Source organism: Microtus ochrogaster, unplaced genomic scaffold (assembly GCF_000317375.1).
Source record: "Microtus ochrogaster isolate Prairie Vole_2 unplaced genomic scaffold, MicOch1.0 UNK115, whole genome shotgun sequence".
Classification (NCBI taxonomy): domain Eukaryota; kingdom Metazoa; phylum Chordata; class Mammalia; order Rodentia; family Cricetidae; genus Microtus; species Microtus ochrogaster.
The window spans coordinates 173,092-195,309 of record NW_004949213.1 but is presented as its reverse complement, the minus strand read 5'-3'; the positions used below and the strand labels follow the sequence as shown (position 1 = coordinate 195,309).

At 42.9% G+C, this 22,218-nt stretch overlaps 1 protein-coding gene across 1 annotated transcript; it reads right to left on the bottom strand.

Moving 5' to 3' along the window:
* Positions 1–1,033: 1,033 nt before the first annotated feature.
* LOC102001448 (cytochrome P450 2A9) lies at positions 1,034–9,485 on the bottom strand. Its single transcript, XM_005371572.2, has 9 exons — positions 9,309–9,485; positions 8,877–9,039; positions 7,195–7,344; positions 6,821–6,981; positions 5,079–5,255; positions 3,268–3,409; positions 2,638–2,825; positions 1,970–2,111; positions 1,034–1,454 (listed from the first exon to the last, which is right to left on the bottom strand). Exons 1-9 carry the CDS (start codon positions 9,483–9,485, stop codon positions 1,273–1,275), a joined length of 1,482 nt encoding a protein of 493 aa, XP_005371629.1. The 3' UTR covers positions 1,034–1,272.
* Between the last annotated feature and the right edge of the window lie 12,733 nt (positions 9,486–22,218).

The following is a 22,218-nucleotide window of genomic DNA, read 5'->3' as shown; positions in this document are numbered from 1 at the left end:
ATGTCCCAGGTGGGCTCTGTCAGCCACAGTGGGCTTACCTGGCATGAGGGGCATTGCCGGGGGTGGCACAGATGCCCTGGCGGTTGAGGTGGGTATGAGAAAGCAAGGCTGTGGGACAGTGTGTGTTGGAGCTAGACAGCTGCCCACTAGGGCAGGAAGGAAGAAAGACACTAGACAGGACTGTTCAGAATGCACAATAATATCCCAGGCCCCTGTGGTTTCAGTTGAGGCGAGGGTAACAATAAGAACCAATTAGAGGACTCAGTGAGTAAAACCCCTGCTGCCAGGACTAACCATGTGAGTTGAGTCCTATGTTCTACATGTAGGAAGGAGAGAACACACTCCTACAGCTTTGTCCTTTGGCCTCCACATGTGTGCCATGGCATGCTCTACCCCCTACATGCATAAGTAAATGTAAATAAAATATCCCAAACAAATGACTGATGTACAAAAGAAAAGGGGAAAAAAAACCCTCAAGAACAAATAAAGTACTCCCTAAACAGAACATCAAAAGCCCTGCCCAAATGGCTGGATACAGATCTCTCTTCAAGAACAAGCTGGGCTTTATGGCCTGTAGGAATGCAAAATAAACTGAGGGGTTTTGCTGTTGTTTTGGAGCAATGTCTCACTGTATAATCCTGGCTGGCCTTCTAGAGATCCATTCACTTCTTCCTCCTGGGTGCTGGGGTTCGAGTCCTGTGCCCTAAGCATAGCTAACCTGAGTCTTTTTTTTTTTTTTTTTTTGGTTTTTCGAGACAGGGTTTCTCTGTGGTTTTGGAGCCTGTCCTGGAACTAGCTCTTGTAGACCAGGCTGGTCTCAAACTCACAGAGATCCGCCTGCCTCTGCCTCCCGAGTGCTGGGATTAAAGGCGTGCGCCACCACCACCTGGCTGATCTTAACTTGAGTCTTTTAAACCAGAGTTTAGACTCAGGTTTGTAAGTTACTTCCTTGAAACCTGGAAACGGGGCTGGGGGACACATTATTCTTGTTTGGTTTCAAGTCCCAAATAAGAGGATGATGGGACAACTTTGGCAGAGCTGACAAGGAACCCATGCTCAGTGACTGACAGCTGTTATTATCACTGTCCACTGTATGGTATCTCTTTTATTACCAACACAATTTAAGTAGATGCTTAAATTTTCTTCCGGCCATGTTGTCCCTTCTTAAGCCCCAGTTTTCACCTTTTCCCTTTGCTTTGCCTTCACTCTGGCCTCACTCCAGACTCTCCCTCCCTCTGAGCAACCAAGGCTCCACTTTGGTTGATCCTAGAGTCAGATGGGCAGGAAGCTCATGGTGTAACTTGGTATGATCCTGGTAAATCCCAAAGGCTGGGGGGACTCATTGATGTCTTCGAGTTTCTTTGGGAACTTGAAACGGAAGTTCTGCAAGATGGTGGTGAAGAAGAGGAAGAGCTCCATCCTAGCCAGGCCATCCCCCAAACAGAAGCGCTTTCCTGAAGAGGAGAGAGAGGAGGAACACAGAGAACTCTCACTGCTGCCTTGCCTTATGCCATGTGCACAGCTGCATTCCCTTGGGGAGAAGGACCCAAGTGCTGAAGCCCAAGGGATCATCACGAAAGACTCCTAAACCCCTCTGAACCCCAGTTTCCCTATACACGAAGTGGGGTGACCCATTCTAGGCTTCCTCTACCAGTTTTGCTCTCAAATATGGATGCTGTGCTGTTGTCTCCTTTCTAAGAGTCTGAAGAATTGCTTGCATGGCTTGGAAAAGATGGCAGATTCAATTTGAGTTTTGCTTTTTCCCCATCACCGAAAGGAGTCCAATTGACCCTTTGACCTGTGTCCGGACTCTCAGTACATTAGAGGTACAGGGGTTGCACCTAGTTAACTGGACATTAGATTCCAATAGGACCTTGATGCAGGAAAAGGATGCTAGGTGTCATCCCAGAGAGGGGATGAGCTACCCTGTTGATGTGAGCAGTGGTCCAGCAAGCCTGTGTTTTCTTACCTATGGAAAAGGGCACGAAAGCAGCATTCTTCTTCAACTGTCCCCTGTTGTCCAGGAAGTTCTGGGGGTTGAAATCTTTGGGGTTAGGGAAGAACTTTGGGTCTGTCAGCAGAGAACCTAGTATAGGGAACACTTCCGTGTCCTGGAAGAGAGAAAGAAAGAGATTTGAATAGGTGGGTTGGTGGAGAAAATACCTCACAGAGGTGCTAGGGTCCCAGGTGAAGAGAACTGGATGGCACATATTTGGGGGTCTCTGAGGGAGGGGCATTAGGGAATATGAGTTTAGAGGGGATGTGATGTGTGCAGCCTGTGGTAGGAGATTTGAGCTCAAGGGAGTGCTTGTTCTGAGACTGGCTGTTGGAGGAACACAAGGCTTTTCCTTCAGCACAGGAATAGAGGGGTTGGTGCCTATCAAGGCAGAAGAGTGGTTAGAAATCAGGTTGCTTCCCTGAGACAAGAAGTTGGGGGCACGGGGATAAATCTCCCGAAGTACTAAGTCAAGGTGAGGTGACAGCAGTCTAATCAGAGGATCCTGGGGAGGCTGATGTGGTAGCTGGGGGATTCTTTGATTGGAGGAATTGGAGTGGGGTTAGAAGCTGTAGATAAAAAGGGGCATCAAGGCACCAGGAAGAGGGCTGGAGTCCTCTCCTGGGTGAGCGTGGCTGTACCTTGGGTAGGAAGAAGCCACGGAATGTGGTGTTCTTGATAGTCTTTCGAGGAATGCCCAAGGGAGCAAAGTTGGCAAATCTTAGGATCTCATTGATCACAGCCTCGGTGTAGGGCATCTTCATGTGGTCCTCAAACTGTGGCTGTCGGTTCCTGCCAATCACCTGGTCAATCTCCTCATGAACCTTGGCTAGAGGACAAGGTGGGTTGTATTTAAGGGTTTAGGGAATACAGAGCAAGTGCCATAGTTCAAACATGTAAAACAGTTTGTATTATATGAATCTGTAAAGAACATGCATATAGACCATTCGAAACACATCTTCACACCTAAATGCTGGCCAATGCCATTTGATCCTTCTCATGATAGAATCATGAGGGGATAACAGGGAGGAGAGCTGGCGTGGACCAGAGTTCAGGGGTCTGACAGCCAGTGGGAAATCTATTTGAAAATGTCTAATATTTTAACAGCTAATGAAAGCCCTGTTTGAGCATTTTATACTCCCTTGGCTCTGCATAGCAGGGTATGCCTGGGCATTTAGGGACCGGGTAGAGGTGAGGGGCATTGTGGTCAGCTCAGAAAGGAGGTTGGAGCATCTGTGGTTCTCACTTCCATGCTCCAGAGCTAGCCTCACCCTCCACATCTGGATGCTTCATGAGCAGCAGGAAGCCATAGCGCAGAGTGGAGCTTACTGTCTCAGAACCAGCAAAGAAGAGGTTCAGTGATGTCATCACCAAGTTCTTTATGTGGAACTCTGAACTGGGGTTCTTCTTTTCCTGCAGAGAGAAAGAGAGATAGAGATAGAGATAGAGATAGAGATAGAGATAGAGATAGAGAGATAGAGAGAGAGAGAGAGAATATCCATCCATCAGTTTATCATTCCTTTGGGGGACATTAAGGGTTTTAATTGTCTAAAAATTTTCTAGTCATTCTTTTACAAATATTTTATTAATTCTTTGAGAATTTTCATTCATTGTATTATGAGTATATTCATACCATTCCCCCAAATCCTCCCAGTTAGACCCCTCCCATACCCAGTGAACCTCGTGTCCTCATATTTTAGACATGATTGGAAATGTATTTTTAACATATTCCCACCTATTATCTCCTCTTTTCTCCTTTCTCCTCCCATCAAACCCTTTCTTGTTCCTAAAAAGTCCCCTCCAATTGTCTCATATCTTTTTTGCAGTCACTTCTTATGAATAGGGTTAGCTGCATGCGTATGGATGAGGGGTGCTTTACTAGGTGCTAGGGCAGTTAACCAGTCGCCATGTGACTAAGCAGTATGATTTCACCTCCCCTCAAAAGCCAGAAATTGCTGATTAAGTTCTTCAGGGTGGAACCACTGAAGTTCTGTGAGCACCACTTCTGGAGTTGTCTTTGGATCCAGTTCTCAAAGGTGGGAAAGGTATCCTCCAGGTCATGTGGGGAGTCATGGGTGTGCAGGAGAATTTGCTCCTCTCTCTAGCCAACTGTCTGTCCTTTAATGGTCATTCTGTTGTTATTCTCCATGGTTACAACATGTATCAAGGGAGGGGTAAGGACTGTGAGAAAGAGTTCCACTCCATAGAGGCCATGATGGAATGTATCACTGGAGACAGGTGAGACACAGACCCAGAATTCAAATGTCAATCTCTCCTCCTTCCTCAAAGAACCCATAGAAGAGTCCCTAACGAGACCCTTGACCTTCACACTCTACTGAATTCCATGTCATTTTTTTTGTCCTGTCTGTGAAGCTCTCTGATGTCACATAAAAAACAAACAAACAACAACAACAACAACAACAACAACAACAACAACAACAGGTTTCGCTAGGGATGTCTCCGGACCTGAATTCCAGCCGACCTGAGTTTCCTGACACCCTTCCCTTCCCCCTGACACCCTTCCCTTCCCCCCTTTGCCCGTTTGTTATATAACAGCTTCTGAGGAAATAATAAACTGGACGGCTTGATCAGAAAAAAAAAAACAGGTTTCCTGAGCCACTCATGTACATTTAAGAATCAAGATATGAAATGATAAGATCATGGTGGCTCATAGCAAAAGCCTTAGAAGTGAAGAGGCAAGGGACTGTGTTAGGGATACACTTGTTGTATGACGTCAGGTTGATTTGCCACTTAGAAACTCTGGGCAGTTTCCTCATTTGTTAAATGTAGGCTCCACAGAGTCTGAAAAGTAGCTTCAGGGGATGCTAGGCAAGTAAATAGCAGAATGTACTGAAAACTGTGTCTTGCAGGGGACATTGCTGGAAAATGGGTTAGCATGCTAATCTGCTTGCTGGTTCCCTGGCTTGGATACAGTTCAACAGATGGAAGAGGGATGTTTAACTATAAATGGGATTGTGAGGAGCATCTTGGGGGCTTAACGGGCCTCAGTTCTTCCTTCCTTTATAGAGTGGTTCCCAGCTGCCTGGTTTTGGACCTCCCATCCCACAGATGCTGGAATCACCTCTTGAATGTGGATGAGAAAAGAGTCAATGAAGTTCCGTGGGGAGTTGAGGTCCAGGGTACTCTGGTTCTGCTTCACTTTCCTGATCATGAAGTCTTCCAGTTCCTGTGTATTCTTGATGATCTGTTGCTGTGGTCCAGGCAGGTACTTCATCACTGAATGGAACATGTCATAGAGCTGGGGGTGGGAGAGAAAGGATGGGAGAGAGAGCTATTAGTACTAATGCTCAATGGGAAAGGAACTTGTCTCAGGCAGTGTTTCTTGGCTCAAGGCATTCGGTACTAATGTGTTTATAGGAGGCTAGATTGCACACACAACAACTCTGCTTTATTTTAGAAAGAACACTTCGTATTCATTTTGTTATTTTTTTACTTTTAATTTTGCATACATGTGTGAGAACAGGTGTCCAAAGTCAGATCCCCTAGAGCTGAGATCCCTTAGAGTTGGAGTTACATGTATGTAGTAGTTTGAATGCAATTGGCCCCCATAATCCCATAATCATCTCATAGGGGGTGGTATTCTTTAGAGGCGTGGCTTTGTTGAAGTGTGTATGGCCTCATTGGAGGAAATGTGTCACTGTGGGGGTGGGCTTTGTGGTTTCCTGTACTCAGGATACCACCCAATATGTCATTCCACTTCCTGTTGTCTGCAAGATATGAGTCTTTAGGTGATTTCTCTAGCACCATGCCTGCCTACATGCTACCTTGCTCCCCGCCATGCTGGACTGTACCTCTGAACTGTAAGTGAGCCCTTTCAATGAAATGTTTTCTTTGTAAGAGTTGCTGTGGTCATGGTGTCTCCTCTCAGCAATAACAAACCCTAACTAAGATAAGGCGGTTGTCAGACACCCAGCATGGATGTTGGGAACTGACCGCAGGTCCTCTAGGAGTTGAGCAGTGCATGCTCCTAACCACCGAGCTGTTGCTGCAGCCCCACAGACAGCAGTTTCATAGGTGGGTTAAGCAGATGTCCATTGTCCAACAATTTACATGGGGTGGATCAAAGGGGCACACTAGCAGACATTCAGCCCCCGAGTGCAATGGGGGAACCTAGACGTTTAGGCATCCAGGCGGGCTGTTTAGCTGTCTAGATAGTTGTCTGAGATTAGCATCTGTTTTCTAGATAGTCAGGTCTTCAGCCTGGGATGGTTCAGGTTATAAGGCATGAGGCACACCTGTCAGATTTTTTTTTTTTGATGTGGCCTGTATGGGACTGGGAGCACTCATTTGGGTGTTTGGGAAAACAGCTATCCAGAGAGTTGTGCTTAGATGTCTTCTTTGATTTGCCTGTCTACTCACTTCTGAATTTATGCGGGACAAGCAGATGTCTCTTGCCCCGGTTGTCCTGGTAGGATATTTGGGACAGTGGTGTAGGGGCCAAATAATTTTACTGGCTTTGCTTTGGCAGATGAAGAAGGGACCTAAGGGAGCTATGTGTCTCCCCTGAGCAGGGGTCTGAATGTTCAGAAGAACCATACAGAGGATTTGTTAGAGATTAAGGAAATCTGGGGAAACCTTCCCAGGTTGTCGTCAGGGAAACCTCTGAGATATCCAGGTGTCCTTAGATTCTGCATAGCAGATAGCTCCCATGGGTTCTGAAGTAAAGGTCAGTTGTCTGAGGGTAAGGGCTGGTCTTGGGGGCAGCTTATGTTTGTGGGGATGAGAATTGGGGTGGTCCATGCCCTGTGTGGGGACAGATGCTGCAGGACAATAGAAAGGTGAGAGGAAGAGCTGGTTGCTTACCTGCCCTGTGGGGGAAGCTGCAAACCTGTTTATCTGCCCCATCATGTGCAGCAGCGACAGGAACTCTTCGTCCTCATAGTCAAAGCGGTCCCCGAAGACAATAGAGTTAATGACATTGGAGACTGATTTGCTCAGGTAGTAGGTAGGGTCAATGGGCTTTCCTGAGAGGCAAGGCGTGGTTGGGAAGACATAGGGATTATGAGGGAGACAAGAGTCAAGCAGATGATGTGGACTTTGGCACGAGGGACACACTCTGGGCATCAGAATCCAGGGGCCATTTTCTAGACGTTCTTCCCCACCCTTCTTTTCCACAACTCACAGGCTGTTGGGGCTGTTCCCTCTCTTGCCCAAACACCTAAGGGTCTCTTGCTTACCACCGGTGCCCTGTAACATCTTGACCAAATAGGCCGCCTCCTCCTGAATACGCTCCTCCACACCACGCTTGCCCACACCAAAATCTCTCAGTGTTGTGATGGCGAAGCGCCTGAGTTGTTTGGCTCGTTCCCCGCTACTGAAGGTCACACCTGTAAAGGTGAGAACGTGGAGGCGGAGAAGACGTGGAGTGACACTGGGGATGACCAAGTCCCACACTGGGGAGGGGGCCCAAGACCCAAGGAAGGAGACACAGATGGAGAGAGACGGAGAGAAGACAGGAATTACAAACACGGTCCCTGTATCATGAACACCCAACTGAATAAGACAGTTGGAACAATCAGCCAGACAAAGAGAAACAGCAGCAACCAGGCAAAAGCAGAGACTCAGAGGACAGGGAGACTTCATAGCTGGACCAGCTCCATCATGCTCCAAGATACTGGTTAGCTGTTCTGGGTCTCTGAAATGGCGAAAGCACCAAGAATCCCATGGCCAGACAACATTTGCTGAAATCTCCAGTGAAGCAAGGACTGGCTACACACAAACATGCCCTTGTCCCTGGCTCTGCCTTTGTTTATGTGGCCTGGGCTGTGGTCACTTCTGTATTTTGACATTAGATAGTGGTAGGCATTTGTGTATCTCTCAGTTCTTCAAGGAAACAGACACCTCCTGTTTGTTAGACAGTCCCCACAGAGTTAATGGTATAAAGATAGGTGTGCTTTGTGCTTTCTCTGTATTTTGCCTTTTCTTGCCTATAATAAACATTCTGCTGCTCAAGGCCAGTGTGAAGTTTTTCAGCCTTGGCCAGCACTTTCTGGACTATAACGTTCCATGAGAGTTAGAATCATCCTGGAGAAAAGATTTGAAGTATGTAACACAGCATTTAAAACTGCAGGCAGCTGCTGAGCACTTACAGAGGTCATTGGAAACAATGTTTGTGAATGATTCCGAGTTGCTCTAGAAACATAAGCACTGGGAGACAAGGAAAGCAGAGGGAGGCAGTTGCCCACAGGTTCCCAGGAAAGGAAATGACATTGGTCATTCTCAAATCAGAGGAAGAAAGGGAGAGAAAGAGAAAGAGTTATGACGGAGTGTGGAAGCTGAAGGCAGCAAAATGGAAAAACATCAGTGTCTGGAGAGAAGGCTCAGTGGATAAAGACGCTTGTTGTCTAGCAGGGGACCAGGTTCCTGTGCAGGCATCCATACAGCAGCTCTCAAGCGGCTGTGACCCCCCACTCTATGAAGAGTGATGACCTCTCTGGTTTTCTCCACGGGCACCAGGGGCACACATGGTGCATGTACAGCCACACAAGCAAACACTCATACACAGAAAAATTAAGTAAATAATTCATTCTAAAATGTTTTAAGAAGATAAAAAATAAAAAATAGGAGGCTGTCATCCTCAATCTAGGAGGATGTCCAAAGGTTCTTAAAGATAGATGCACCGAAGGCAGACATTTAGTGAGGGAGAGGAGGCAGACAGGGGAGAGAGCAACCGGGAGCAAGGGTCACGGATTAGACAGGATGGGGAGGGACACAGTGAGAGGCGACGTTCAACAGGGATGTGGAGAGAAGAGCAGAGGACCCACAGCCTTGAAAGGGGCGATGAGTTAGGGGTACAAGCTACTTAAATGAGGCCCACAAGTGTCCCTAGCCATGTTTCCCAGTGTGGCATTCCCCTCACCATAGCCTTTGAAGAGCGTATTATAGGTGGCTTGTTCGCCTCGTCCACTGAATTCCTCGGCTTGGTCCACCAAAGCCTCCTTGACTGCATCGTATCCATAGAGCACCACAACCGGGCGAGGTCCAAGGTGGATGGTGAATACGGGACCATAGCGCTTACTGAGCTGATGTGGAGTAGATGGGAGCTGTTAGGTGAGTTGTTCACCTGACTGGACCAGTGTACAAGGGTAAGATACTGTGATGTCATCCTACTTGGAATCAACAGTCAAATAACTAGAAAAAAATACCAAAGACCTGGAGGAGCTCCAAGCCTTCCCAATTCCCCCATCATAGGACAGTGCCTCACCCTATGAATCATCTGTCACAAAACCCATGCAAAATCACACAGACTCCCATACTCCCACGTCCCATCCATCCCCTCATCGGATGATACCTCTGTGATGGAGCTGTATAAGTCTTTTGTATTCAGCTGCAGGTAATTCCCAATGTAAGGCAAAGGAGTGGGTCCTGGAGGGAGTTTCCCCCTGACTTTCTGCTTCCAGACAGACACCAAGGCCATGACACTCAGGCAGGCCAGTATGGCCATTAAGAACAGCCCCGAGTCCAGCATGATGGCCAGTGAGGATGACAGTCTGGTGGCCAAAGCTGAGGTACTCTGCCTTTATACTCTGAGAGTAAAGGCCGACCTTTGTCCTTTTTTATGTAGTCCAGTCTTTTTATCTCATGATCTTATCTCCTAACAGTGACCAGTCTGTGTTGCAACACTCGCAACAAGGAATGCGGAGGGAGACCTCTAATTGTCAGGCTTGATTCAAAAACACTAAAGAGGGATTACCTGGGGGCTCTCTCTCTTTGGTCCAGGTGATCAAATCAAGAACTAAAAACCTATATTTATATGGCTGAGCACATGAAAAAGGCCTCATAAATGTGAATGCTGTGCTTTGTGATAGAATTCAAATTTTTGGATTTCACTGTGATGATACAGGAAGCCTTGCTGCAGATACTGAGTCTTAAAAAAAAGATTTGTTTTATTTTATTTCTTTTAAGGCGAAATCTTGTTAAAATTGTATGTATCTGAATGTTTTTCATTGCATGTGTGCCTGTGCAACTCATTCACAGAGTGTCCAGGGATGTCAGAAGATATAGATGGATTCTTTGGAAATGGAGTTCCACCTGGTTGTGAGTCACTATGTAGGTCCTGGGAATAAAGACAGGGTCCCCTTCAAGAGCAACAAGTGCTTCTAACACCCGAGTCATCTCCAGAATCCCAGATATTTGAACCTTTTTTATTAGGAGGGAAATATTACTAAGGACCCAGGAATCATTCAAAAGCTGTGGATTGGATGGTCATACGACAAGGAGGAGCTGTGGGTGTGGTGTTCCTGGTAGAAGTAGATGAAGGAGACTGGACTGAGCTGCGTATTGTTGGAGGAGCTGCTTGTTGGTCCTGGCCACCGAGAACTGAATTAATCACACAGAAACTGTATTAATTAAATCACTGCTTGGCCCGTTAGTTCTAGCTTTTTATTGGCTAACTCTTACATCTTAATTTAACCCATTTCTATTAATCTGTATATCACCACAAGGTTGTGGCTTACCAGCAAAGTTTCAGCAGGTCTATCTCTGGTGGCAGATCCATGGCGCCCCCTTGACTCTGCCCTTCTTTCTCCCAGCATTCAGTCCAGTCTTCCCCACCTACCTCACTTTTGCCCTATCAACAGGCCAAGGCAGTTTCTTTATTCATTAATGGTAATCACAGCACACAGAGGGGACTCCCATATCACCTCTCCTTTTCTGTTTAAATGAAAAGGATGGTTTTAACTTTAACATAGTAAAATTACATATAACAAAACAGGTATCAAACAAGAAATACAGTTACAATATTTATATCTACTTTATCTTTTATCATAACCGAGGGAAACTATAACCATAAATTCTTCAACTCCATCAAAGACTCCAGAAGGATATATTAACTAAATAAACAGGAAGTGCATTGTAAGCAACTTCCAAAACTCTAGAAATGACGGAGACATCTCACTGCCTGGACGTCACCCAAAGTTCTTCTGTAACATTGGGGCATCCATCTTTGGCCTTCAGGTCCATAGTATCCAGCAAACTTTTTCACGTAGCAGGACATTTCAAAGACAGGTCTGCCTGTATTGGCAGTTTGCCAGTCACTTTCTTCTGTATTTCACAGACTCTATCATGAAGCAGAAACCCCAAAAGATTGCTCCACCTTTAGGCAGTTCAGCAGTCATTTCTCTGTGTATCCTGCATGTCCAGTTCATCTAACAGTCTCCATAAGGAGCCTCTTTGATGCCCATCCTCCTCTTGAAGTAGATTGGTGCTGCCAGGAGCAGATGTGTCTCACTGTCATTAAAAGTCATAAATTTTTAAAACATTTAAATGTCATATTCTGAAGGTCTCTGAAATATTTGAAGAATATCTAACTAACTGAAATACATCTAGAAAACCTAATTAACATGACTACAACTTGACTATTATAGATGACTACCTATTAACCTATATTTCTTAATTATACATTACATTTTTAAAAATTTTTATTTATTTATTATTTATTAGTTTATTATTCAGTGTTCTGCCTACATGTATATCCCTGCAGGCCAGAAGAGGGCACCAGATCAGGTGGTTGTGAGCCACCATGTGGTTGCTGGGAATTGAACTCAGGACCTCTAGAAAAACAGCAAGTGCTCTTAACCTCTGAGCCATCTCTCCAGCCCATACATTACATTTTTAAATGAACTACACAAAACAATATCTTAATCAAGGGCAGGAATATACATATACAGTATATAACTTTACTTTAAATTTGTATTAATAAACCAAAATCCATACCAAATCGAATTATTCATCTCTACAGAATATCCCCCTTTAAATGTAAACAAACAATTATAAACAATATTTGGGAATATGGCTGTAGTTTTTTCTCTCCAAACTGCTTCCTGGTATTTATTGGATGAAGTATTTTCTTTGTGGGGGTGTTCATGGTGACCTTTCAGGGAGTCTTGGTCCATCATACCATATTAGCCTAGAATGAATCCACAAGTTCTCATCCTCTGTGGAGACAAAAGAAGAACACCTTTTTTCCAAAGCAACATATCCTTAGACCCAAATTCTGAAGTCAAAATATCTTTATAATATACATGCTGGTTTACCTTAACAGACCATACAATGAAATATCTCTCTGTACTTAGCTCCTTCACAGTCAAAAAATTCAAAGAAAACACAATAATATCATAATCTGGATTGTCTGTGTAATTCCATCTTTATGTGGCTTATTTTTCTTTACTCCTTTTAATCTATGATTGTCTGTACTCTGTCTCTTTAAAGACTTTACCCCCTCCTTTTAAAGCATTAATTTTATTTTATGACTATCTATACTCTTTTTCTTCCCTCTTCTAAGCCTATGTACATGTATCCAGCCCTATGATTCATCTGAATTTGTCTTTAAAGCATATCTGTAATTCTTTACTCTCCAGGAGTTGTTTTTTAAAATGTCTGTTCACTCTGTACATTCCAGCATGGTGGAGCTGCTTGCCACCTCTGAGAGACATGCACAGTGCCCCATCTCTAGGCACACAGCCAGTCCATGCTGCTATCAAGCAAGCTGCAGCAATCTGCTCACAAACCTCACTCAAATGCTCTGTCTCCAGAAAGAGTCAGAGGTCACACTGGCAGCATGACTCAGAAAGCCAGCATTTTAAAATGGTGCAGCTCTTTTTCTTTTGCTATGACTGAGTCAGGAAAACCTCTCTTAAAGGAGCTGTGGCATGTCACCAGCAAACAGCAAGAAGCTGTGTTGAACTATTTTTTTTCTAGAATTACTTTTCAAGCCCTCTCAAGTTTTACATGGATTTAGTTGGCCATGTGGGTGCCAATCTGTTGGAGGAGGGGCCGCTTGTTGGTTCCTGCTGCCCAGAACCAAAAGAATCATACAGAGACTGTGTTAATTAAATCACTGCAAGCCCATTAGCCCTAGCTTCCTACTGGCTAACTCTTACATCTTAATTTAACCCATTTTCTATTAATCTGTATATCACCACAAGGTGGTGGCCTACCAGCAAAGTTTCAGCAGGTCTGTTTCCAGCAGTGAATCCATGGCATCCCCTGACTCTGCCCTTCTCTCTCCCAGCATTCAGTCCAGTCCTCCCTGCCTACCTAACTTCAGACCTATCAACAGGCCAAGGCAGTTTCTTTATTCATTAATGGTAATCACAGCATACAGAGGGGACTCCCACATCAGCATGTAATTCCATTTTGTATATGTACTTTCCTTTCCTTTGCAGCATGTGATACTTGAACTGGCTAGTTTTATGTTAATTTGACATCAACAAGAGTCATCAGAGGAGAAGGAGCCTTAGTTGAGGAAATTTCTCCATAATATCAGGCTGTGGGCAAGCCTGTAGGGTGTTTTCTTAATTAGTGATTGCAGGGGGAGGGCCCAGTCCTTTGTAGGTAGTGTTATCCCTCCACTGGTGGTCCTGGGTTCTATAAGAAAGCAGGCTGGGTAAGCCACGAGGACCAAGCTAATAAACAGCACCCTCCATGGCCTCTGCATAGGCTCCTGCCCTTGACTTCCTTTGATGATGAACTGTGATATGGAAGCATAAGATAACTAAACTCTTTCCTCCCCAGGTTGCTTTTGGCCATGGTGTTTTATCACAGTAGTGGAAACCCTAACACACTAAGACAGTATTCTTTCTATTAATTTTGTATAATACACTTAATCATATTCACTCTGCCTTCTCCTAGATCTACAGCTCTATACCTATGTACTCTTTTATTAATTTTTATTTTTGAAATTAAAATATAATTAGATCATTTTTTCTCTTCCCTTTCCTTCCCCCACCCTTCCCATGTACAAAAATTGCTCTTTCTCATATTTATGGATTTCATTATTTTAGTTGTTGATGTGTATGTTTATTCTTAAGAAATATGGGCATGTTTCTAAATATATAAATTCAACCTGCTTAGTCCATATAATGTTACTTTTATGTCTGTGATTTCAGGGCTAATAATTTGGTGTTGGAAATCAGTTTGTGGACTCTTCCCTTTGAAGACTATTTCTCTTGCTCTCAGCATTTCTTAGTTGCCTGCATTTTTTTTCTAGGCTGACAACGGAAAGCAAAAAGAGAAGAAAGATTAAGTAAAAGAAAAGAAAGAGTTCAGATAATGGGAGAGGTGGGAGAGGAGAGAGTACATAAGAGATAAAAACATCTGATTGTTCAGCAATGAAAAATGCACAAATAAAACTAGATAATAGAGAGTGAATAAAAAACCAGATAGAGTAAAAAAAATATAAACAAAAGAATGTAAAAATACAGCTAAAATAATAGAAAGAAAAAAGAGAAAATATGAGGATAACAAGAAAAAGGAAATATAGAGACTTCCAGTTAACATGGTGGGTTAGAGAATTACATATATCAGTGCAATAGCATTAAAAAATATGATATGAAACAGTGGGCAATATATCTATCAGAGGTAATTTAGCTACAAAATATAGTTAAGCCACTATTTCCGAATAAACCACACCATTTATGCCAGGTGGGGTGAACCATGCCCTCGGGGAAGTGCTTTTGTGGGTGAGCACTGCACGTTCGGGGGGATGTGCTGAAGCAATGCAGTCAGAGGATGTGTGGTGCAACATGTGTGCAGAGTGTGGAGAGCAAACAGAACTCTGACAGGAGCTAGTCATCCGAGAAGATGACTCACTCTCCTCCACCACTGCCTGATCAAATCACAGTGGCTTGTGGGAAATGAGGCCTGGAGCAGGGAATGGAATCAGGATGGTGCAGAAAAGGTCAGCGGAGTCAGACAAGCCTTCCGCAAGCCCTCAGAGCATCAACCACAGAAACGCTCACTGTGGATAGGAAGACTGACCCTAACCCTAGAGACCGGGCTGTAACTTGCAGGAAGGGAGCTGTAATGACTTTTTATCAATCATGAAAGCACAGCTTTAGCTTAGGCTTGTTTCTAATTAGCTCTTATGATGTAAATTAATACATTTCTGTTAAATTATGTTCCACCACATTGCTTGTGGCTTTTACCTCTCCTTCTGCATGTCTGTTTTTTCTGTGTGTGGATGGCAACCCTGCCTTTCTTCTTTCCAGAGCTCTCTCTGTCCAAAAGTCCCAATAAACCTCCTGCCTAGCTATTAGCCATTTAGTTTTTTATTAAATCAACCACAGTGATATATCTTTACACAGTGTAATCAAATATTCCAAAACATTTTCCTTTTTTTGTCTAAATATAAAGGAAAGGGTTTTAACTCTAACAGTAAAACTATATACAATAATAATAATTATCAAGTAATTCTTAACTCTAGTATAGTAAAACTATATACGACAAGAACAATTATCAGGTAAGAATTACTTTTACAATATCCAGTCCATTTCTATTTGGCAAATTTGGAGAAATTACTTTATTATCTATCTTACCTTGATGAGTTCACAGTTTTATATCTAAACCAATTTTTAACATAACTTTTATTACCAATGCAAAACTATCTCTTGGGACCTCAAAACATTTTTTTTAGATAAGAAATTTAAGCTTTTATATCTCTCAACCTTATACACTTTATACCTCTCTTGTAAGTTTTTTTCTGAATTTGATAACAAAAAGGATGTAACTGTAACTATCTCATCTTTAACTCTATCAGAGACGCAAGGAGGACATAACATTACCTGAGTAAACGGGAAGTGCAGAACAATCAACTTCTAAACCTAGAGAAATTACAGAAATATCTGGCTGCCTTGGAAGTCACCCAAGTTTCCTTTGAATTTCTGGGGCATTCCATTCTTGGCCTACATGCTTAGATTATCTGACAGACATTTCTGTAAAGTAGAAGTTTGAAGGATTGTCCTACCTTGTCTTGTCAAAATTTGGCAGTTGCTTTCTTCTGTGTTCTGCTTGTCCAGTTTAGATAACATACTGTCAACAGTTGAAGGAAAGGCAGGTCGCCCACTGGCTAACTTTGCCACAATAAAAGCAAACTCCATATGGAGGTTCTTTGATGCTCATCATCCTCTTTTGAAGCATATTGGTGCTACTAGTAGCAGACATGTCTCACTGTCATGAAAAACCTTATGTTATCAAAACATTTCAAATCCATATTTTGTAGGTCATTGATATGTTTGAAGATCACCTATTTAGCCAAAATATATCTCTGTATGACCTTGAAAACATACCTAACATGACTACAAGTTTGATTGTTAAAGATGAAGTACCACTTAGGACTCCATAGATACTATTTTCTATACTTTGGTTGATTGTGAGCCTGTCTCTATTAACTGCTACTCATAGCCAGTCATAGCTGGAGTTAGGTGGGTAGCGGATATTATAAATACAGTGGATACTTGTATAAAATTGTCAAAGTGTAAATTAATATACATTAAAAGAATAAACAAGTCTTCTCACAAAGAAAAAAAACTCACTGGGACCAGATGACTTATTGTTGAGTTATACCAAGCATTGGATGAAGTCTTGACTCTAATACTTCTCAAGCTGTTTCATAAGCTGGAGGGAGAACAAATGCTACCAAATTATTCTACAAAGCCAGTATTACCTCAGATCTAAACTTGGACAAAGGCACAATAAAAAAGAAACTGTAGACCAATTATCCTAATAAAACAGGTGTGAAAAGCTCATAAAATACTTGAAAAGCAACTCAAGAACCCATGAACATGGTCATTCACCACAACCACTTGGCTTCATCCTAGGCAAAGGGTTGGGTCCTGGAGGTAGCCTCTCTCTACACTGTTACTGCCTGACAGGAATCAAGACTATGATACTCTGGTAGGGCTGTACACCCACCAGGAGCAGTCTAAGTTCAGCATGGTGACAAGTGAGGATGTCAGGATAGTGGAAATGGTTAAGATGATTTTCTTGTGAGTGACAGGAAGGGATAGCACAAGCCTTTGGTGATGGTTGCTGTGACTACCAATCAGGCTGGTTCCACCATCATTAGGTTTTTCCTACAATTCTCCATGTTGGGGTAAGACTGCAGGGAGGGAGATTTTCAGGTCATGTCAATTTATTACCTCTTTGTGGGGCTATTGAATCTTTCCATGGATCCACTTTCAGACCCAGAATCTTGCATTCAGGTGAGAGGGCTAAATGAAAAGTCTTGTGTGTTGCCTGCAAAGGACTGTGTTAGAGGCATCTGTGGAGGTATCTGATAGCCCTTGGAGACTTCCCCTGGGACAACTGACAGTTCAGGTGTAACTTTTCAGTTTTCAAGATTGTGTCCTGGCTTTAAAGGGAAGTATGCTCTGCTGACATGAGCATAGGAGTGGGGAGAGATATGAGAGAGACTGGGATGGGCCACAGACACCTCTGAGGATACTCCTGGGGGAGGTCCTGGTTCATACTAAGAGAGAAAAAATGTGTTGTGGGATAATGCTCTTGTACACTGTAAAGATTTGTCACTTGTATTGGTTTAATAAAATGCTGTTTGACCAGTAGCCAGGCAGGAAGTGTTAGGGTCTGAGAGAAGCCCCCAATGAAAGACCAATAGCCACATATACAGTAACAAGATTGTTTTATTAATTTCAACGTTGGGAGTTGCATATGGCATCTCTTCCAAGAAGGTTGCAGGCTCCTTTTAAGCAGAGTTAGGGGGGATTCCAGGGAGTAGGGATTAATCTGGGACTGATTGGTAGGGAAAAGATTAGTTTAGGGGCTGATTGGTGGGAGGTTCTAGTGGTTAGGGACCTTCCAGCAGCAGGGTAGGGAAATCCATCTTTATCAAGAGACTGGGAGAATCTGCTGAGTCCACAAAGGGGCTTTGGGGGGCTGCTAAACCAATAGAAGGGGCCGTAGGGTGCCTGCTGAGCTAGCAAAAGTCTGTGGGGCGACTGCTGATTGGTTGTTCCTGAGTTGTTTTTTTTTTCCTGAGGACTGTCTGTTTAGCTCTGTCCCATTTTAGTAAACTGACAGTAAGTCCTGGTCTCTGTCAGGCTACTAGGAAACCCTGTCTTAGCTCTGTACTGCCTGCCCCTCCCCAGCTCTCTCATAAGTATAGGTAGGGTGACCAGACTAAGAGAATTCTGGAAAGAGGAAAGGCATCAGAGATGCAGTGACCAGCCAGGAACAGAGGAAGCAAGATGAGAATGCCTTACTGAGAAAGGGTACCAAGCCATGTGACTAAACATAGATAAGAATTATGGGTTAATTTAAGTTGTAAGAGAATAAACCTGAGCTAATAGGCCAAACAGCTTATAATTAATATAAGTCTCTGTGTGTTTCTTTGGAACTGAATGGTTGTGGGACCAGGTGGGACATATGGCACCCAATATTTGGCAAGATTTTCCACATAAAGCCCGAGAATGCTTTAAAATAAAGGATTCTAGACAGACAAGAATAGAATCAAGTGCAGCTTCTTGGTAAACATCTTTATTCTGGTAGGCTCTGTTTGCTAGAGGCAAGCAGAGGCAGGACTCCTTTAAAAGAGGCTTCCTGACTCAGTGTTAACAGTAATAACCTTGCAGCTCTTTTAATAGGCCCTGCCACCAAATACTTAAATGGTACTTATGAGCAGCCATCAGCTTGCTTCTTGGTGGTGGCATGGACCTAGAAATTCCACAGAGTTGTGACAATAAAAGTGGCTCCTGCTAGTCCCTCCACCATGAAGTTAGACTTTTAGAAAGCTAAGGAATGGTGTGAAGCCAACTGCCAAAGTCACAGCTTTAATCCTAGTCATTCCATTAAGCAGAATAAAGACTCATGCAGTTAGAAAAAAAAATAGAGATATACAGCAAAGACAAATTCAGACAGAAGGGTTTACAGTGTATTTAAAAATATAGTCTTGAGAAAGAAAAGAAGGATACAGAGAAAGTCCTTTAAAAAAGAAATAAAGTAGCTGGGCATGGTGGTACACACCTTTAATCCCAGTACTTGGGAGGCAGAGGCAGGGGGATCTCTGTGAGTTTGAGGCCAACCTAATCTACAGAGTGAGATCCAAGGCAGTCAAAGATATACAGAGAAACCATGTCCCAAAAACCCAAAAATTAAAAATAAAAATAAAAGAAATAGAGAAAAAGTCACATAAAGATGGAAAATACACAGAGAATCTGAATGCTGTATGTTATTGTGTTGTCTTTGAGTTGTTTTACTACTGAGGAAGGAGCAATAGCTGCTAAAAGACATTTGATTATAAATGTTGCTGGATTGATCCAATCTACATATTTTGAAGATGTCTTGACTTTAAAATTTAAGTAAAAAGATATGTTACTTTAGAAAAAAGATTTTGCTTTTGTTTCCATAGGAAACAAGAAGCTCTAGACTCATTCTGAATGAATTAAAAATAGGTTTGATCAAGTAAGACCCCCTGAAAAATCTCTAATGGGAACCAATGGCCCAGATGATCCAGTGTTTCAGAGCACCTCTCTTGTAGTTCTTTCTGAGTTCTTCATCCAGTACAGCTTCAAGACTGCTGGCTGAGATGATCCAGTCTCACAGAATATTTCAGTCAGGACTTGACCATAATCCTAATTTTTTTCAGGGTCCCTCAAAGATTACCAGTGCCCCCAATCAGCAAGTATCTTAAAAAACTAAGACCGCATTTCAAAAAAATGGATTATGGATGTTTGTCTTTGTTTAGAGGGTTGGTTACAAGTTGTTATGGATAATGGTCAGGAAAAAAGCTAAACAAAGAAATTAGATTCAGGGTTCTTGCTTTGAATAATAAAAAAAGATATGCTGTGAGAGAATGCTCCTGTACACTGTAAAGTTTTGCCACTCATATTGGTTTAATAACTGCTGACTGGGTAGTAGCCAATTAGGAAGTATAGGTGGGGCAACCAGACTAGAAGAATTCTGGAAAGAGGGAAGGCAGAGATGCAGTCACAAGTCAAATGCAGAAGAAGCAAAATGAGAATGCCCGACTGAGAAAAGGTATCAAGCCATGCAGCTAAACATAGGTAAGAATTATGGATTAATACAAGTTGTAAGATCTAGTTAATAATAAACCTGAACTAATAGGCCAAACAGTTTATAGTTAATATCAGTCTTTGTGTGTTTCTTTGGGAATGAATGGCAGCAGGACTAGGCAGGATAGATACTTCCTTTTACAGGGATGAGAGAAAGATAGATTCAGGCTAGACCTAGAGAGGGGTAGACATACAAACTCTGAGCCACTTTCAGAAATCTTCAGAATGAGACACCCAGTCAGTAAAGGACAGTCAGCTTGGTTCAATAGAGTCATGGGGATATTGAGGAAGACATCATGGGAAAATTTTGAGAGATGAAGATGTTTTAGTTGGGTTCCAATTGCTGTGGTAAAATACCAAAACTAATTTGAGAATGAAAGGGATTATTTGGCTTATATGTCACTCCAAAAATTTATTTTCAAGTAAGGTCTGGGCAGGAACCTGGATGCAGAGATGATGGAGAAGGGAGAAGCACTGCTCACTGGTTTGCCACTCACGGCTTGCTTGCTCAGACTGTTTTTGGATACAGTTCAGAACTACCTGTCTATAGTTGGCACTGCCCATATGGGTTGTTAATCATCAATCAAGAAAATGACCTACGGATTTGCTTATTATGCAGTCTGATGAAGGAAATATCTCAGTTGAGATTTCATTCTTCCCAGATTACTCTAGCTTATGTCAAATTGGAATAAAAAGAAGACAGCACAGAAAAAGGATAGAGGAGCAAAAAGAAAAAGCATAAGGAAAGCACAGAATCAGATGACATAAAGAAAAACCACCAAAGTTAGGGAATCTGGGTTCCTGTAATGGAATTTCAAGGGTTTCTGAGAGATGGCTAGGCACCAGAATGAAAAGACATACAGGGCTGGAGAGATGGCTCAATAGTTAAGAGGTCCTGAGTTCAATTCCTAGCACCTGTATGGTAGCGCACAGCTGTCTATGGGATCTAATGCCCTCTTCTGAGGTGCAGGTGTATGTGTAAACAGAACATAGATAAAAACACATAAGATAAATTAATTTGTAAAGAAGAAGACATACGATGGGAGACAGCATGCACTCTAATATGGAAAGATCAGGAGAAAGCAGGCACACACACACACACACACACACACACACACACACACACCTAAAACAGGCCAGAGACAAGAAGTGAGGCAAGGAAGAAATGATATGACATGTAGGAGATCAAAGGACTCAGTGTTCTGCACAACTGTTATCATACAGGTCAGCCAAGAGTCAGTCAGTTCTCTGGAATCCAAGGCCATCGTGTACTTGGTCACATTCCCCACATGCTGTTGTCCTCACCATAGCCTTGGCAGTTCCATCCCGATCAATTCTCTCATACAAATCCTCAGATAAAACAGGCAGACTCCCACACCCATGTCATTTTATCCACCTTCCTGCCCAGTGGTACCTTTGTAAGGGAGCTGTATGGTTTCTCAGTGTCCAACTGCATCTAATTGACAATTGAAGGCAAAGAGGATCCTGGAGACATCATTCCTCAGTACTCCTTCTGTTTCCAAATAGATATTAAAGATCATGACTCTTGGGTGGGCCCACATAGGCACCGAAAGAAGCCCTGACTACACTGTGGTGGCAGTGAGGGTGACAGGAAGACACTGATGACTGAAATGTTTGCCTTTATATTCCCTGGGATGGAGGGATGGCCTTTGGTCCTAATCATGTAATTGCTTCACCACACCTCCCAGTTTCATCTCCTAATACACACTGTGACTACATTGCACAACTTGGAAGGGTTGCTCCACAGGCACACAGGCTCTAGTAGAAGGCCACAAATTGGGAGACAAAGTGTCGAGGACTTTAAATGTACTAGTTAGGAGATAAACCCTGGTATTTAACACATTGATGGTTGATGGCTTGATAAGGGATTCCCTTCTGTATATGTGTTGCTTTTATTAGTTAATGAATAAAGAAACTGTTTGTGCCTATCACAGGGCAGAACAGAGCTAGGTGGGAAAGCTAAACTGAATGCCGGGAGAAAGAAGGTACATGTTTTTTAAAAATAAAGTCTTTAAAGAGTCAGAGTACAGACAGTCATAGATTAAAGGAGTAAAGAAAAATAAGCCACATAAAGATGGAATACATACAGAGAGTCTGGATTGTATATATTATTGTGTTTTCTTTGAATTTTTTTGACTGTGAATGAGCTAAGTACAGAGAGACATTTCATTGTATGGGATGCTAAGCTAAACCAACATATATACTTTAAAAGTATCTTGACTTCAAAATTTTGGTCTAAGGATATGTTGCTTTGGAAAAGAGCCTTCTACAGAAGATGAGAACCTGTGGATTCCTTCCAGGCTAATGTTGTTTAATCAAACAAGACTCCCTGAAGCAATGGTCCAGATGGTCCAACATCTATGACAGCTTCAG